This window comes from Thamnophis elegans, chromosome 4 (genome assembly GCF_009769535.1).
Source record: "Thamnophis elegans isolate rThaEle1 chromosome 4, rThaEle1.pri, whole genome shotgun sequence".
Classification (NCBI taxonomy): domain Eukaryota; kingdom Metazoa; phylum Chordata; class Lepidosauria; order Squamata; family Colubridae; genus Thamnophis; species Thamnophis elegans.
Genome location: NC_045544.1, coordinates 44,755,826 through 44,774,299, shown reverse-complemented (window position 1 = coordinate 44,774,299; position 18,474 = coordinate 44,755,826). Strand labels below are relative to the sequence as shown.

Sequence of the window (18,474 nt, the reverse complement as noted above, 5' to 3'; positions counted from 1 at the left end):
ATACTTGATATACTGATATACTTGGTTGACATCTGCATTTGAAAGAACTGATGTAACAAACTAAAATCTGTGTAAAACTTCTAACACTAAGCAAATGATGATAGAAGGTGCAAAGACAGACAGATGGGGCAAGGAGACTTGGTATCACACTCCTTTAATCTACCTTGTTACATCACATCATTTCAATAATTCCCAGTGAAAAATACTCAGAAATTACTCAGAAGCTAGCTCACTCTAGTAAATGTATGATTTTAAGAACTTTACAGTTTCTATAAAGGGGCTAGTAGTTCCACTGCCACTAGAGTATCTGTAATATGTACTTTATACCAGCCAGAAACCAACCCATCACAAGAATTAATATAGCCATCCAGTGGCTATCTGATACCTCCATGGCCTCAAGTGTGATGTCAAAACCAAGTCTTCAAAGCCTTCCTAAAGGTCAGTGGGTTGGGATAAATTTGATCACCAAGTGACTGATATTGCGCCGGTTGAGTATGATGAGAGGGGAAAAAAATCCATGGATCCAGCTGGAAGACTCTTCTGATGGATGGAACCTGGAGCATGGATGGATACCTACAATTGTGGAGAGATAGTCTCATAAGTAACCCATCCTCAAAGTTGACTACCAGCACTTTGAATTAAAATCAGAATGTCATTGCCAGCCAATGGAGATTACGGAGCAGAGTGTCTGTGAAGATTCACAATCATCCAGGTCACAGTTGTGTCTCTGTTTTTTTTCTTCAAAAGGCAACTGGACTAATTTTTCCTTGATGAAGAAGAAGAAATTGTTTCACTTTTCATCCAAGAAGCTTCAACAGTTCTGATGCTGGGAATAGAAGGATGGGTACTAACTGTTGAGACTGGATCGTGGGAGAATGGAAGGATAGGTTCTGATAGGATGGTGGGGGGGGGGGGGATGAAAGGATTGTATTTCTTTGCAGTCATCTCGTTAGCGCTCTGAGAGCTGTTGAGACTACTTGGGGGCCCTTAGGGCCACCTGAATCAGGATGCAACTGGTTGCAGAATCTTCTTGGAACTGCTGCAAAGGCTGTGTTGTAAACTGAAGATAGGTGGTGTTTTGTTCCTTCCCATCTGTTGAAGGAGGGGTGTTCAATTCTAACATAGATGGATTCTTTTACATCTCTTTCAAACCAATGATCCTCTCAATCCAGAATGTGGACTTTGCTGCCTTCAAAAGAGTGACCTTTGTCTTTCAAATGCAGATGGACCACTGAATCTTGTCCTGATGGGTTTGATCTATGTTGTGCTGTGTGTTTGTGGTGTGGTGGTTTTGTTTCACCAATGTACACGTGCATATGTTTCACTGAATTGTATTGCATATATCACATTGCTCAGTTTGTGCCTGGGTGTTTTATCCTTGGGGTGAACAAACTTCTGCCTCAGTTATTCTTGGGTTTAAAATGTACATTGTACGTTGGATTGGTCAAAAATCCTCCTCAGCTTTTCAGATATTCCTGCCATGTATGGAATGACAATGTTACTATGTTTGTTGTTCTCTTCTTTGCCTGTAATGGAGGAGTTTTTGCTGGCTCTTTTTTATTATTTGATGAAAGCTCAGTTAGGATAACCACAAGTTCTGATGTGTTTTAGTTCTTTTTCGTTTCCCTCTTTACTGGTAGGTAAACTTTTAGCCCAGTGGTGTAAGGTTCTGATCACTCCTATTTTGTGTTCCAGTGAATAGTGAGACTCAAAAATGCGAATACTAATGTTTGTGTGTGGGTTTTCTGTAAAGTTCAGTGTTAAGGCACTATGTTCCTTAATGTGCACTGCACAGTCCAGGAAAGCCAGTCCGTTTATAATGTATTTGTCCACAGAGTTGATGTGTTTGGTGAAGGCTTCCACTTCCTGTGTTTTAATCTTGACCCAAGTATCATCCACATACCTATACCAGTGAGGGGGTAGAAATCCTGCAAAAGTTTTCAGGGCTTGGTTTCTACCTCTTCCATGTAGAGATTGGCCACAATAAGGGACACAAGTGAACCTATGGCACAGCTGTACTTTTGTCTGTAGAAACTTCCATTATATTTAAAATAAAATAAAATTATGCACTAGGTCCTGCATGTGCCTATGATATGCATGTATAACTCCACACTGCTGCATTGTTTACAAGCTGAAGCTTCCAAATACTTTCGGTTTAAAATATTTTATTTCCTTTTTCATAACACACACTCACATGTATACTATACATAGCCCATATCATATAGTATTAAGTAATAATTACATCAGTTCCTCTTGTCAACAATGCCCGCCAAAATAGAAACCAATTATAGCTCTTCTGCTCTCCATACACCTCTTTCTTCTACCACCCTCCAACTTTCTATCTTCCCTCCATCATCCTTTCCTACTCTACTTCCCCTCCCTTTCTACTGCTCCTCTCTCTACAATCCACTCCTCCTTATCCTTCTCATCTTCCCCCCCTTACCTTCTCTCCTATCCTTTTCTGCCCATCCTTCTTCTTTCCCACTCCTCCTCTCCTTGGTGTATTTCCGCTACATGTCAATATACTTAGCCTATCCTATTTTTAAAGAAAAAAAATAGTAATAGTAATAGTAATAAAAATATAAGATAAAGAAAGAAAAAGAAAAAAAAGAAAACAGTATGCATGTGGTGTCAAATTACATTGAGATCTAACACATCTCGTCTAACCTGATATATCCCTCCACCCCACCCTCCCCCCGACCCCCCACAACCTACCCCCCCACGGCTTCCCAGAACCCGTACACGATATAGATTTTTAACAAACACAATCTAAGATATATTGAGAATAAAAGAATATAAAATTAATAACATCTTTACATTGAATTTAGCTCCTCCTTGCTAAACTAACTTTAAACAATTTAAATCATTCCTGATCTTAAGCATAAGCTATCTGGAATTTCTTAGTCCCGTATTTATTTTGTATATAATCAATCCATTTATTCCAGTCTCGTTTATATCTCTCATTTGAGTGGTCTTTAAGGTATGCAGATATTTTAGCCATCTCGGCTAAATTTGTGACTTTCAATGTCCATTCTTGGATTGTAGGCAAGTCTTCCTTCTTCCAGTATTGCGTCACCAACAGTCTTGCTGCCGTTATTAAGTGCAAAATCAAGTTAATCTCTACCGCTGTACGGTCAGTAATTATGCCTAACAAAAATAACTGAGGAGTAAACTTTATCCTTTTTTTAAGAATATTTTGCATAATCCACCATATTTTTATCCAAAATGCCTTAACCTTTCGGCAAGTCCACCATATATTCAAGGTGCTACTTATCACCTATAAATCTCTCCATGGTAGTGGGCCTGGGTACTTGAGAGACCGCCTACTGCCAATTACCTCCACTAGACCGATCCGATCACATCGATTAGGCCTCCTCCGAATTCCATCTTGCAGCCAGTGCAGACTGGCAACTACCCGGAGGAGAGCCTTCTCAGTGGCTGCTCCGACCCTCTGGAACGAACTCCCCGTGGAGATTCGGACCCTCGCCACCCTCCAATCCTTCCGCGCCGCTTTAAAGATCTGGCTGTCCCGGCTGGCCTGGGGTTAAGATTTTAACCCCACCCGAATTGTGTGACTGTTGTGCTTTCTTTTAATATGTTGTATTGTCTCCATGTTTGGAATACTGTTTGTCTTGCCCCCCCACCCTTCTGAATTGTGAGCCGCCCTGAGTCCCCCCAGGGAAAAGGGCGGCATACAAATAAAGGAAAACTATAAACTAAACTATATGGAAATATGTAGCATCCAGAGAACCACATCTCCAACATTTGGGTTGTAAATTCGAGTACATAGAAGTCAATTTTTTAGGATCTAAGTGCCATCTATAGAACATCTTGTAAAAATTTTCTCTCAGGTTTTGGGCTTGTGTAAATTTCACATTTCTTACCCAAATTCTTTCCCATGTGTCCAACATTATTGGTTCTTCAATATTTTGAGCCCACTTTACCATACAATCTTTAACTAATTCTGTTTCGGAATCCATCTGTACTAATACATTGTATATCCTCTTTATATGCATTAAACTTTGATCTCTTATTTGTTTAAATAGATTATCCTCAACTTGCATGAAACCAATTTTTTGATCTGTTTTCCACCTGGCCTGTAACTGCCCATACTGGAACCATGTTTGAATTACCTTTTCCTCTTTTAATACATCTAAGGCAGTCCCATGAAGACCACATTGCAGGAATCCTTTTGGGAGAAGACCAAAACATGTGATCAGGGCTCCCAGGCCAGGAACAGCTGCAATTGGCACACAAATGCAACTATGCAGAAATGCTCCTGCCATGCCTCCCATTTATTCTTTGAACGGGAAGTGCTCAAATTGAACACAGGGTTTGCCCAGGATAACTGAACAATCTTTAATCAAAGCTGCCAATTTTGTCATCTCTCCAAATTGTTTAAAACAAAATCAACTTTACCATCCATTTTTTGTAGGTATAAGTCCTTTTAAGTTTGTACATATAAAAGTGTTGATACTATTATCATATACAAAAACATAGTTTCAAAAGATTTTTCAATCTATATTTGAAAACCACTCAGAGTATTTGTGAGAAGCTGAAAGAAATGAAATTTTGATTTTGGGTTTTAATGTTTTTTTTAATCAATATCTGTATAAAGAAAGTTGTAAGCTATTCTATTTCTATTTTCTTTACTTTTTTTGGTTGCAATTTTATCTTGGTTTCCTCCTGACTTTTCCTTTTTTCTCAATACTTTTTTTGTTCATTTTTTTGATTTTTAATATAATATTTAACATTTTATATATAGAAAATAATAAGAATAGAATACTTTATTTGGCTAAGTGTGATTAGACAGACAAGGAATTTGTCTCTGGTGGAGAAATAATAATCTAATATTATATTATTATCCTGAATTATGTTACGTTACTTATGTTATATTATGCTATGTTATATTATATCTTATATTGGAACAGAACAAGGGATGGACCGTCCCCAGAACTAGGAAGTCCCAAAACCCAGAGCCACTAAGAAGTGGTTCTACATTATAGTTTCAGCCCACCTTTTAAATATACTTTTTAATATATATATCTTTATCATCTTAAGGTGATGAACATACCGTATTTTTTGGAGATATGACACACCCTTTTCCCCCCAAAAAGAGGCTGAAAATCTTTGTGTGTCTTATACACTGAAAACAGCATTTTTGCCTCCCGAAGCCCTGCCCCTTTCACCAAAATGGCCGTGCATACTCTTATGAAGGCTTTTAGAGAGCTCCTGGGGGCTGGGGAGGGCAGAAATGAGCAAAAAATGGGCCATTTTCTGCCTCCCCCCAGCCCCAGCAGCACTCTATAAGCCTCCATAAGGCTATGCATGCAATTTTTTTGACAAAAAACAGGCCCATTTTCATGAAATACGTGTGTCTTATACTCTGAAAAATATGGTACTTAATATACCTGTCTTCTAATCTCCCATCAGGTCACATTATATAACAAGAATGACTGGCCCAAAGTTAGACGTAAGGGGTATCTAAAACTTAGTCTCCTGGTTTCTAGCACCTTAACCACTACACCAAACTGGGAGTAAGCAAACTATGATACCAAATTTGTAGCATGAAATTTGATTACTCTGCTTTGTGTGTCTTTTAAACATTTTTGACTAATACATTGATCTTCAAATTTGTACTCACCTTAATCTATTTATATAATGTATTTTTATATTAGTATTAAAAGTATTAAAATATTGAATAATAAGTTCAGTGTTGAAGCTACATGTATGTCCAGGTTTGCTCCAAAACATCCTATTGCCTTCCAATCTGAAATGCTTCCAATCTGAAATGTACTATGGAATATCTTAAAAATGCTTGAAATCTGTATTTTTTCTTCCTGGATAAAAATGGTGGTGATTATTTAAAAGAAATGAAAATATCTATTTTCAGCTGTTTGTATGATTTTTTCTGCAAGATTTCCCTGCTAATAATTCATTATTTCATCCCATTATTTAGCTCAGCTAAATTCATGCCTTGATCATATGAAAGAAGTTCTTGGAGATTCAGTGCCAGAAAAAATGCTGGTGGAAGAAGTACTCAGCAAAAACTTTGATATACAGAAAGCTTTGGACTCTATCCTTGCACAAGACAATAAGCAAAATGGGAAGACCAAGAATGAGGATAATGTAATTGTAGGAAAGCCAACTAAAGGTACGTTTATATTTATATTTTCAGAATTAACAAAAGTTTTAAAAAGGGCACTTTTTATGTATGGGAGTCAGTCTTCACTCCTTACATGAGCAAGTTCATGCAGTTGTCTTGGCAACATTGTCAGAAGCACTTTGCTGTTACCTTCTTCATAGCGCTAAGAAAGAGTACCTGGCTCAAGGTCACTTGATTGGCTTTGTGGCTGAAGCTGGGCTTGAACTCACCATCTCCTAGTTTCTTTAGCCAGTACCTCAAACTGATTGTCTAAGAAAAAGCACTTTTCTTTCTATACATTGAGTAGCTAAATAATACATCTAATACAGCTGTGCAAAAGTGCTACTTGGCATACAATTAAATCTTAGTCTCACAAAGATATATAGTGCATCCTGTAAATATAATTTGAAGGCAAACTGTGTGTTGTATTAATTAATAGCAATTTTAATTAAATTGAACACGTGAAGTTGAATTCATGAATATATAATGTATTACTCTAAATACAGTTTCAATAATGTTTGTTAATTAAATGCCTTTCATGTTCTTTTTTCTTGATTTTGCTGTTGCCTTTCCTGCTTGCAAATTGAAACTATCATTACTGTGACCTTGCATCTGTCTTGGAATTGTTGGCTGTTGTAAGGTAAGGCTTATTTTGTTCAGAAATATTTTCTAATATTAATCACTTGACTAATTTAGTTGAAAACATTTCTGATTCCACTGGTTCTTCTTTTAGTTTTAACGGTCCAGTTGTCAATTCTGAATCCACTTACAATACTTCAGTTCCAAGTGATAAAATTATCTTCAGATCCAAATGTTGGAAAACCCCTGCTAAAAAGAAAACTTTCACATCTTCATGCAAATCCTTCGAAATTATTCCTTTATCATTAAGTGATGGCAGTGAATCCATCAAGTATGACACTCTCCCACAAGCTAAGAGCAATAGTGCTACAACTAGGGAATCTTGCACTGAATATGACATTTGCTATAATTCGTGGGCTGAATTGCTTAAAGAAAACCTGTCAGAAAAAACTTCTTGGAGTTGGTCTGAGTTTAAAGACCTTAAAGACTTAAAAGACATAGTTAATGAAACAGGTGATTCATCAGATGCACAAGCTGGTTCATTAATCATGCCACAGAAAAAAAATGATTGTGGACCCAAAAGCTGCTTGGATAGTTACTTTGATAATTTAAAACTAGATAATATAAATGATACATCTAATAAAATGACTGAATCTTTTGAATGCAAAAACAAGGGTTGCTTTCAAGGGTGCAGCAGCAATTCTTCAAAGGTTAGCAGCTTAGCATTTTCAATGTCTGAAAGTCCATCACTGGCTGATCTCCTGCAGGAGCACCAAAAAAGCAATTCAAGCAAGTCTTGCTCATTGAATGATATTTGCAATTTACCCTCAGCAGACCTCCCAGATATGGAATTAGAACATTCACCGTTGTCTCAGCTAGTCAACCATCTCCCAATATCATCTGGCATGACAGAACTCTCAGGATCCTTATCTTCCTTGACACATTCTAAGTTATCTCCAGTAAAAGAGCTTGAGAGTTTATCACTTTCAGATTTAATTGCAAAATCTATTGCAGTGGACAGCCCTGAAATAATAAACTGCCATTCAGAATTTCATTTAGCTAAAAAGGTGCAACCTTCAGTTGTAAATCCAGATATTGATTTAAGTGTACTTATTAGAAAATCAGTATTATCACCAGAGCCTGAAGAAATGCAGTTAAATACAACGCTTCCAGAAACTAAAACTTTATTTTCAAAACAGGGACAGCAAATGCTTTTAACTAAAGTAAGCAAGAAAAGCAAAAAAAAAGTGAGGTCACCTATTTTAAAAGGCACTGTTTCATGGGCAAAAGCTTTGTGTGCAAAACCCTCCACTTTTGCTATAACTTTATGTCTTCGTTATCCTTCAAAGAGATGCAAACATCAAAGTGTAAATATTCATAAGGCTTTTTTGTATAGCAGGCAAATACAAGAAACAAAAGTTAATGAAATTGGACCCTTAATAGCAATCACTCCATTTGATTTCAAATCACCATCTCCTGATGATATTATAAAATCAGGTCAAAAGAAAGCATTCACTAGGTAGTGCAATGAACCAATGTTAATTTTGATTATTTCTGAAATTTAAACTGTTTTATTTTGGATTCCAAATTGGAATAGATTTTATAAAAGCAGTTTATATTGGGTAGCTCAATTTTTAGTAAAGGTTTTGAGGATGCACTGGATTCTAGTCTTATTATTGTTTTACCGCTTACTGAATTACTTTGATTGTTTGGAGAAAATATTGTATGCAGTAGTTCTAAAAAAGAACAATATTAACTCTATGATTTCAGATTTAAAAATTACATTGTGGAACAAATTCTTGAAAAAATATATTACTACAAGTAATTCACCAATTTTGTTTTTAATATTTGATATGCCGCTTAAATGCTTTGAGACATGTATCTTTCTTTTTCTACCCTTTACCTATTAATTCATAAATCTGAGTTACAATATGGTTTGTTTATTTTGATTTTAGCATAAAATGAAAATCTGTCCACTGCAGTTTGTCATTTTTGTGTTGTTTTTCAAGGATCTGTACATAAGTAAATGAAAAACAAATCATATTATGAATTAGACTTTTCTTCCATCTTTTTGTCATACATCTTGAAAATTAAGTAATGAAGACTCTGCAACAGTGTATAAACACTGTTGGGCATAGTAGTAAACAATTTATAAACTTTAATGGAAGCAGTTTTTGCTTATTTGAAAACCACCCTGGCTTTTAGATAAGTTCTAAAAGAAAGTATTATAAACCCCCTTTTCACCTGAAATATTGTATAGCCAATGATGTAAGAATAGAAGGGAAGGTTATGTGATTAATCTACTTCCCACTGAGAATCCAATTGAGTGGGGGCAATTGAAGATTATTGATAAAAGTTTTGAGGATTACAGAAAGAAGATGGACTTGCCTGAACGTGATTGGAGAAATATTGCACTGTTTGTATGAAGTGACCCAATCTGAAAATTCTCTTATTCCATAAAATAATGCTTATATGATAAGTCACCCAGCCATTTTTGCTGGGGAAGGAGAATCTTGAGGGGAAGGGCAGAAAAATCTAGATCTTTGATATCAAGTTGCTGGTTGTATATGCATCATTGGGCATTAATAGTTTTTTTAAAAAATATTTTTCTTTATTTTTTCATTTAATGAAGTAATCTTTTTTTTTTTGCTTGCCCAAATAGGTATACATTGTAGGAACTATTGCCAAACTTTTTTTTTCTGGACTGTGTATTTCTTACCTGTATATATGCATATATTGAAATATATTAAAGGTGTCTGTTAAACATTTTAGATGCATTGTTAAAAAATAATATATATATATATATATAAAGTGGTTCTTTAAAAATATTTGAAACTAATAAAAACACACTGTTTCTACATTGATTAATAAATATACTTATTCTCCATTTAGTAAAACTTAGTAAATGACTAAATACCTAATTTTGCTTAATATGGCCATATTTGGACACTTGAACCTTGATAGGATTATATATTTTTTTAAAAATTATTGGTGCACACAGCTCCTTCATTTCTTCCCTTGTGCAGTGGGCAAAAAAAATTATAGAACTTCTACCTATAATTCCCCATGTTATTTTAACAAAGGGAACTCAGGTCATCAGCTTTATTAGAACAATTTGGATTCTTCAGAAGAGGTTGTAGAATTGGATAGAAAGACAGGAGGGAAAATACATTTTTGTTCAAAGGCTCCTTAACTGCCATTAATACAAAATATATATTTCTTTATATTTAGTAGATACCTTAGTGGAATAATATTGCATTACTGTAACTGGCAATTTTATATATGTATGTGCATGTGTGAGTGCATAATATATATGAGAGAGATGATGTAATATATACTTTTTAGGCATGTGAAAATACAAATTTCATTCAATTGCATGCCAAAACAAATTATTTGTTGCAATTCAGGGAACTTGTTAAATATCAATGTTTATACATTTTTAAGAGAGTGAGAAAAATGTCTTTTCCATAATTTTCTGCTCCATGAAATGTTTTTATTTTTTCACTTTTGATAAATTTCCATATAATTCTGCCATGTATTCTTACACAATTCAGGTCTCCCAATCTTTGTAAATGTAGGATTTTTCTCTATTTCCCATAGAGAAACTTGAATAGATGAGAAAGTAAGGAAAAGGTCTCTGAGAGATATTGTTAGGCAGCTGTACACACTTATTAATGCAAATGAGGGATAAACCGCACAATTGTTTTAATGTTGTGTATTTATCTAAATGTAGAACATCTATATTGTATGTGTGTGTGTGTGTGTGCGCGCGCACACACACACACACACACATACATATACATATACATATAGTGTCACAGCCCCTGGTATGCCCCAATTATGGGAGGAAGCATTATCTGTCAATCGGTTAGCTGATGAGAGCTAAATAGCTTGAAATAGATCTATACTAGTCTCCCTTTATTTATTTATCAGCACAAATATAACACACACACACACACACACACATATTTAAAGTCACAACCCCTGGTATGCCCCAATTATTATATTTATATATGATAAATTTTTAAATATGTTATTGATGTATATATTTAGATGAAAACAAATGTGTCCAAGATGACATTTTATTTTCTTAATCTTATGATTGTTATTTGTTTCCTAGAATGTTTTAATCTACATTAAGTTTTGAAAATATTTCTGATGTTAAATATTCTTTACATGTTGTGAGTATAATCTTTTTCTCGCAATTGTTGCTTTTTAATACATTTTATTTTTCCTGCGCAACATTCGGATGCACAAACTTAGTATACACACTGGCCATGAGTTTACTGTCCCATATCTCTGTTAAGTGAACTATTTATCCACTTATCCTCCAGTACTTAAACCTGCAATTTAAAGGCAGCCCAGAGGTATAGAGCAGCATTCTATAGAACTGAAGAATAGGTAGATTGTTGTATGTGGATATTGGCCTTCTATTGTAGATAATGATCAAGTTGTAAATCATGTTTAAAAAGTGGGGGATAGTTGCATTTTAGAGGAATCTAATGTGGTTTTTGCATTCACATTATATTAATATTTTAATGTTTTAAAGTTATACTCTATGTGGATAAATGTAGTACAATTTTAGTTGTGTGTATTTTTGAAGAATAAGATTGTTTAAATAATCCTTTAACAAAAACTTTTATGCTTATTTGGGGAATATAAAATGGGCTAAAAATATTCAGAGTTTTCTGAAGCCAGGATCACAGTTGTTTTATGCATTCAGTGTTTTAAAGTAAAATTGGCTTGTAATTTTCTTCATGAATTATATTCATAATAAAATTAAAGTTTAATCAGTTGGCTCACATTCTTTTGTGAACTTCCATTAATTAATGCAGCTTTTTATAGGTAATTGATGCTGGGAATGAGCTAGCATCCTTAGGTGCGAGCATGGTAGAATGGGAAATAGTTGCTATCTTTGGAAGGTATTTAATACACACTTGACATTTTGTCTCATGTATCCTATGTTATGTTTAAATTTTTTATTTAGGTGGGGACAAAGGACAGTCTGAAATATGAATTTGTTGAGGATTATATGCTTGTCCATTTGTTCAAGATTCTGATCAATTTCTACTCGTTTCCTAGCAATTATTTATTTCATTATATTTGTCTGCTGCCCATTCCATTTAGAGGCAACTCTGGGTGACTATTTCTTTAGATAAATTATTCAGTATTCCAATTAGTGGCAAACTATTTTTTTTTATATAGGAGTAACTAAGTATGCAGAATTCCAGAAAATAGAAATTAATTTTTTTCTACATGTAATTGAATAATTATTATGTAATTCCTTAATTCTTGATTAAACCATCCTAACAGAACTGAATGCTAAAAGACCTGATTTTTGAAAATCTTAGATTCAGTCCTTACAAATGTGTTCAGATTACTATCGTGTTTTCCGAAAATCCGACATGTCCTGATAATAAGGCCATGCCACATTTTTCTGGTGGGCAACAATATAACCTCTCCCCCGCAAATAAGCCTCCTGGACAACCCCCCCACCTCCGGCCAGGGAGAGTGCCACTCACCAACCTAGCAGTGTCCCGAAGGTGCCAAGCCGCGGGAAATGGGGGGGGGGAGGCAAAAGTGATCACGTTGCTTGGCTCCTTTGGGATACCGCTAGGTTGGTGAGCAGCGATGTGCCCAGCTGAAGAGGAGGGTTGCTGGGTGGCTGCTCTCTTTTGAGCGGGCTCCCAGAGAGCCGGACATAGCCTCATGGGCGAATGGCTGTGTTGCGCTGTCACAGCAGCACAACACAACAGCCATGAAGCGACCATGCTCACAAGCAGCCACCTGGCAAGCCCCCTTTCCAGCCGGGCACAGCACCATTCACTGACCTAGGGGTATCGCCAAACCATGTGAGCACCAGTTTGTCGCCGCCCGGCTCCTACGGCTTGGCGTCTTTGAAATTCCAGTGAATAGCTCTCTGCACGGCTGGAGAGGGGGGTTGCGCGAGTGGCTGTTCCGCTCTCGCTCATGCGCCTCCCAGCCTCATGATGCCCTGGCCCAGCTCTCCCTGCAGAGCTAGGGCACCTCCTCTGCCACTGCCACCGCCATCCCAGCATGGCTTTTTCGGTGGCTTCCAAACCGAGTCTTCCAGCAGTGGCCGCTCTGGGCGTATGCTCTATGGTTGTACGCTCTGCCGGCAGCTAGCCCACAACTATAGAGCGTACGCCCAGAGTGGCCATTGCTGGAAGACTCAGTTTGGAAGCCGCCAAAAAAGCCATGCTGGGATGGCGGTGGCGTCGGCAGTGGAGGTGCCCTGGCTCTGCAGGGAGAGCTGGGCCGGGTATGGTAAGGCTGGGAGGCGGCGGCGAACAGGCGCTCACGTGGCTTGGCAATACCCCTAGGTCAGTGAATGGCGCTGTGCCCGGCTGGAAAGGGGGTTTGCCGTGTGGCTGCTCGTGAGCGTGGTCACTTCATGGCTGTTGTGTTGCGCTGCTGCGACAGCACAACACAGCCATTCACCCATGAGGCTGTGCCCGGCTCTTTGGGAGCCCGTTCTCAAAAGAGCAGCTGCCCGGCAACCCCAAAACAATAAACCCCTCATAATAAGGCCCAAGCCATATTTTGTGAGTAAAAAGAAAATAAGACCCTGTCTTATTTTCATGGAAACGTATGTTTTTTGAGGAGGAAACATATATAGGATTTGAATGTACAAAAAGCAGAAAAACACAGACGCATTGCAAAGATGTTCCTGACATTCAGAAAGATATTCATACACTCAGAAAAGAAGAAACTTCTGAAGAGATGTTTTTCTTTCTGTTTATATTTCAAATATATCCTCACTATGTTTTTTTTTGAATCAGGGATAATGGTGGGAAATCCTAATATTTAATTCTGAATTACATTTTAATTCCCTTCTTTTACAAAGTTAAATAATATACTTGTAGTAGGACTAACATGCCTAAAAGCTTAATGGAAATTTGAACATGATATATGAAAGTGTATTTCCTAAATCCTAAACTAAATGCCCATGTGCCTTTAATAGTTACATTCATAATATTTAAAAATATATTTCATACACATTTGGAGAACAGATATGCTTTCTTAACAGTGTACTCAAGCAATCTGTCTTGTCCCATCTTTTAAACCTCCATTATTTATGTGGTTAAATGTAGAGAAAAACCCCTGCACAAACTACAACTGCTTGCAGATTTCTGGGGAACATCTATAAATATATATATTCATATGTGCTAGATTTGAGTACCAGGGATATTCTGTTTTTGTTGTTTTATGCTTTATTTGTTTTTATTCTTTTATTACTGTTATGAGTTGTTCTTGGATTATGTTACATAAGATGGACAGGCATACAACTCTTATATTGTTATGTTCATATACAATTATGAACATTCTGCTTACAATTGTATATGTCCTACATTTCTCGGCAAACTCTAACTAAATGAGTACAGTAGTAAGCTTGAAAAGGTGTGCACAAAATCTATTGAAACTGTAGGAATTGAAAATATAATTGAACGTTAGGTTTAGATTTCTGAGATATATACTAATATGATTAGCAAAACCTGACTATGCAAAATAATAATAATTCAGAGTAAGAGAAGTTATGTAAATCTTTACATAACTTTTGGGTGAAGAATTTGAATTGCCTTGCAGTGGATTATTTTATTATTTCTTATTAGTGTAAGATTAAGAGAAAATACAGCTTCTACTTAGCCTGAACAAGCGGTGTTAACTCTTAGTATTCAGAAATCTTTTTCTGTCTTATGGATCACAAAAATAGTTGCAAATAAAAAGTCCTCATTCAAAATAATGTAATTAAAAATATGTAAATATTGAAATAGTTTATTCATTTTTTCATTATTCAGAGCAATAAAATGTGGAGCACTAAACAGAATGCCTGTGCAAAAGTGTCTCTTGGGACATTTGCAAGTCACAGAATGTCTGATACAGCTGTGTGTGGGCTTCTGAAAGGAAGTGGCTTATGTCAGAAGCAGTGAGAAACGTTTTTTAAAAATGAAATTCAGTTTATATACACCTACAGTGGAAAAAATGACAGTCCAAGATAATTTCCCTAAGATGTTGGTTTGCAGTGTTAAAGCCAGCATACAGTGTTTTGGAAGAATATTGCTTAGAAAAGTGATAGTGGATTTATTTGATAGGTATATCAACCAATAATTTACATCTTTAAAAAAAACCAGTAGGTTCAAAGTAAGATAATTTAACTGAAACAAAATTTATTTTTAATGGTTATTCCATCTAAGGTTTGTTTTAGTATTTGGAAGTCCCATTGCAGAAAAATATCTATCTGATAAGGGAATCCCACAGACACATAACAACAATCTTGTGAGTTTAACTCATATTTCTATAATAAGATTAGATGGAAAACTTAGTTTTATAAGGTTTTATATCCATCCTAGATTATTACCATTTCACTCCAGGTAAGCATTGATAGCTTTCTATATTTCTTTTAACAGCTCTGGAAACAGCTTTGCAATTTGTCATATGTAACTTTTTTAAACAAATGCCGAAGATATTCAGAATATTTGCTTTATTAATACATATATTTACTTACTGAAGTTTATATGCTGCTCCAAGTCGGGTCTAAGCAATTTATATTTTCTTCTTAAAGACTAAAAATGTAAAAGCATATAACAAAAGAACAATGATCAGAAACATAAAATTACAAAAAAAAAGTATGATATCAAATATCAATAAACAAACTCAGCCCATGATGAAGGTTCCAATTCATATTAGTTTCTTTACCTTCATTCTCTTTAAAAACCACGTTTTATGGCTTTCCTAAAACTCAACTGTGTTGAGGTTAGTGTGAAGTTTAGAGGTAAATTGTTCTAAAGAGGAGACCTGCAAATAGAAAAAAAAAAACCTCAACTCCTTGGTCTATGTGGATGCCAGTCTCTTATAGAATGGATTTGGAGCAGTTATTGAACATACAAATATCACTAGGGGCAGGTGTTCTGAAGATGCCCAGGTCCTGAGCCATTAAGAGCTTTAAGAATGATAACCTTGAATTGCACCCAGAAGCTGGTGGACAAAATATGCAGCATTCAAAGCAGCATATTAATTGGAAAGATTTTGGAACTGCATCACTTTAGCATCTTAATTCTGTATAGTTGAAGATTCTGGATGATCTTCAAAGATACGCCATTTAGAATGAAATATAATGAATCCTCGCAGTTACACAATCTTAAAATCATAGAATACTAGGGTTGAAAGATACCTTGGAGGTCTTCTAGTCTAACCTCCTACCCAAGGCAGAAGTCCTTATAATATCTAGGACAAATGGTTTATTTTCTTGAAAACCTCCAGCAACAGAGCACCCATAATTTCAAGAGGCAACCTGTTCCACTCTTTAGTAGTTCTCACTGACAGGAATTTTCTCCATTCCAAGTTAAATTTTCCTCTGATGAGCTTGTCCTATCCCCAGATGGTATGGAGAATAAATCAAAACCTCTTCCCTGTGGCAACCCTAAAGTATTAGAAGACCACTACTGTGTCTCCTTTCAGTCTTCTCTTTTTTCAGGCAAACATATATACGGGTAGTCCTCAATTTACAACCTCAATTGAGCTTACAACCCAAAATTTCTGTTGCTGAGAGACATTTGCTAAGTGAATTTTCCTCCATTTTATAACCTTTCTTGCCACAGTTGTTAAGTGAATCTTGCTTTCACATTGACTTTGCTTGTTAAAAAGTTGCAAAAGGTGAACATGATCATGGGACACTGCAACTGGCATAAGTATGAGCCAGTTGCCAAATATCTGAATTTTGATTATATGACCATGAGGATGCTGCAATAGTTGTAAATGTGAAAAACAGTCATACATCTTCTTTGTACTCTTTCTAGGGCCTCAGCATTTTTTAAAATACTATGGTGATCATAACTGGGCACTCTTTTCCAAACGTGGCCTCACCAGTGTGGTATAGAACAGTACTAACACTTCCCTTGATCTTGATACTTACCCCTCTGTACATGCAGCCCAGGACTGCATTGGCTTTTTTTTTGGTAATGCAGCAGACTGCTGACTCATACTTGAGTGGTGGTCCACCAGGACATCTAAATTCTTCTCATAGTACTACTGTTGGGCTGTGTACTGCCTATCCTGTATCAGTGCATCTGGTTTTCCTGCCTAAATGCAGGACCTTGTTTTTCTCGACACTGAACTGCAACTTGTTGGATAGATCTCAATACTCAAATATGTCAAGATCCTTCTGAATCTTGAGTCTCTCTTCTAAAGTGTTAGGAATTCATCCCACTTTTGTGTCATCCACAACTTTTATGAGTTCCCCTTCTATCCCCTCATCTAGGTCATTTATGAAGATAATGAAAAGCAGTTGGTCCAAGACAGAACCTTGAGTAAGCCCATTGCCTACTTTCTTCCTTGTAAATGCAGTTCCATTAACTACCATCCACTGAGTTCAGTTGGTCAGCCAACTGTAAATCCATCTGGGAGTGGTACTGTTTATCCCCCATTATTTTATCTTTCCCAGAAGTAGGCTGTGGTCTACTTTATTAAATGCCTTATTGCCATCTAAATATACTATATGCGCAGCATTTTTTAAAAGTTTAGAACCATCTCAGTTCTTTTCCAGGCTGTGGGCAGCTTTTCTAGGAGCTTTCAAAGTTTTCACTCAGTGGTTCAGAGATTATGTCTCCAACTCCTTCAGTAACCTGGGATTTAAACCATTTGATCCAGGAGACTTGAACTTGTTCAGAGCAACTAGATGTTCTCTAACCAATTCCTTATTTATTTTTGACCTACATTCTTCTTATGTCTCTCAGAGTACAACTTTGACAGATAGGGCTATTTTTTCCTTTTCTGTAAAGACAGATACCAAAAAGGAATTTAGTACTTCTGCCGTCCTTCTGTTTGGCATTTGTTGCAAGTCTTAGCTCATTCTGAGCTTTAGCCTTTCTGACTCCATTCTTGTAAATTTGGGCTATTTGTTGGTATTCTGCTCTAGTTACAAGCACCTCTTGTAACATTTTATCATGTTTGTCCTTTTTGTCCTTCAGCTTGTCAAGTGAACTTTTTGTGCAATGACACTGGTCTTTTCAGATATTTCTTGTTTTTATTTCTCTTTATTACCTTGTTTTTCAGAGTCTCCTAAACATCTTGAACTGTTATTTCCCTCTAGGATTTCCATCCAAGGAATCTTTCCTATTCTTTCTCTTAATTTGTTGAATTCAGCTCTCTTAAAATCTAGAACCCTATTCTTCGTTTGATTACTCTTGCCTGAATTATGGTGAATCCTTGTGTAATATGGTTACTCCCTCCGAACGTTCCTATAACCTTCACTTCTTTATCCATTTCATCCCTGTTAGTGTCAAGTTCAGTATAACTGACCGTGTGGTTCCCTCTTCTACCTGTCAGGAACCTCAGTTCTTTAAGCAAGACTTGTGAATCTAAAAGCATTCCCAGCTTATGAGCCACTTCTACATGAAAAGTGTAGTCCCGTCTACAACAAAGATGGAATATCCCTGTAATTAGGTTTCTGCACCAAAGCCACTTAGTTTTGCTGGAATTAGATCTGTGCTTCTACTTTCCCATCTAGACTCTAGCAGCCTCCAGGCACCAGGATAGGACTTCTCCCAAACTGTCTATTCATCCTGGATCAAAATGTATAGTTGGTTCTCTGCATATTCTATAGTATCTAAGACCATGCTGGTGAATGACCCCCCCCCCCCCAATATAGCAATAATGTTAAATAACAGAAGCAAAAGCATTGAAAATTATCATCAAAAGAACAACAAATATGACTGCTCCAACTTCTTATT

At 36.3% G+C, this 18,474-nt stretch overlaps 1 protein-coding gene across 3 annotated transcripts in view; it reads left to right on the top strand.

Annotated features, from left to right (window-relative positions):
• Window positions 1-18,474, top strand: part of HBS1L (HBS1 like translational GTPase) — a 55,180-nt gene that overhangs the window by 4,766 nt on the left and 31,940 nt on the right. The window contains exons 4-5 of one of the 3 annotated variants that reach the window (XM_032215886.1): window positions 5,960-6,154; window positions 6,791-9,794. In XM_032215886.1, the coding sequence (XP_032071777.1) occupies window positions 5,960-6,154; window positions 6,791-8,247 (1,652 nt within the window). In that variant the 3' untranslated portion in view covers window positions 8,248-9,794. The other 2 variants (XM_032215885.1, XM_032215887.1) reach the window with 2 other exon arrangements.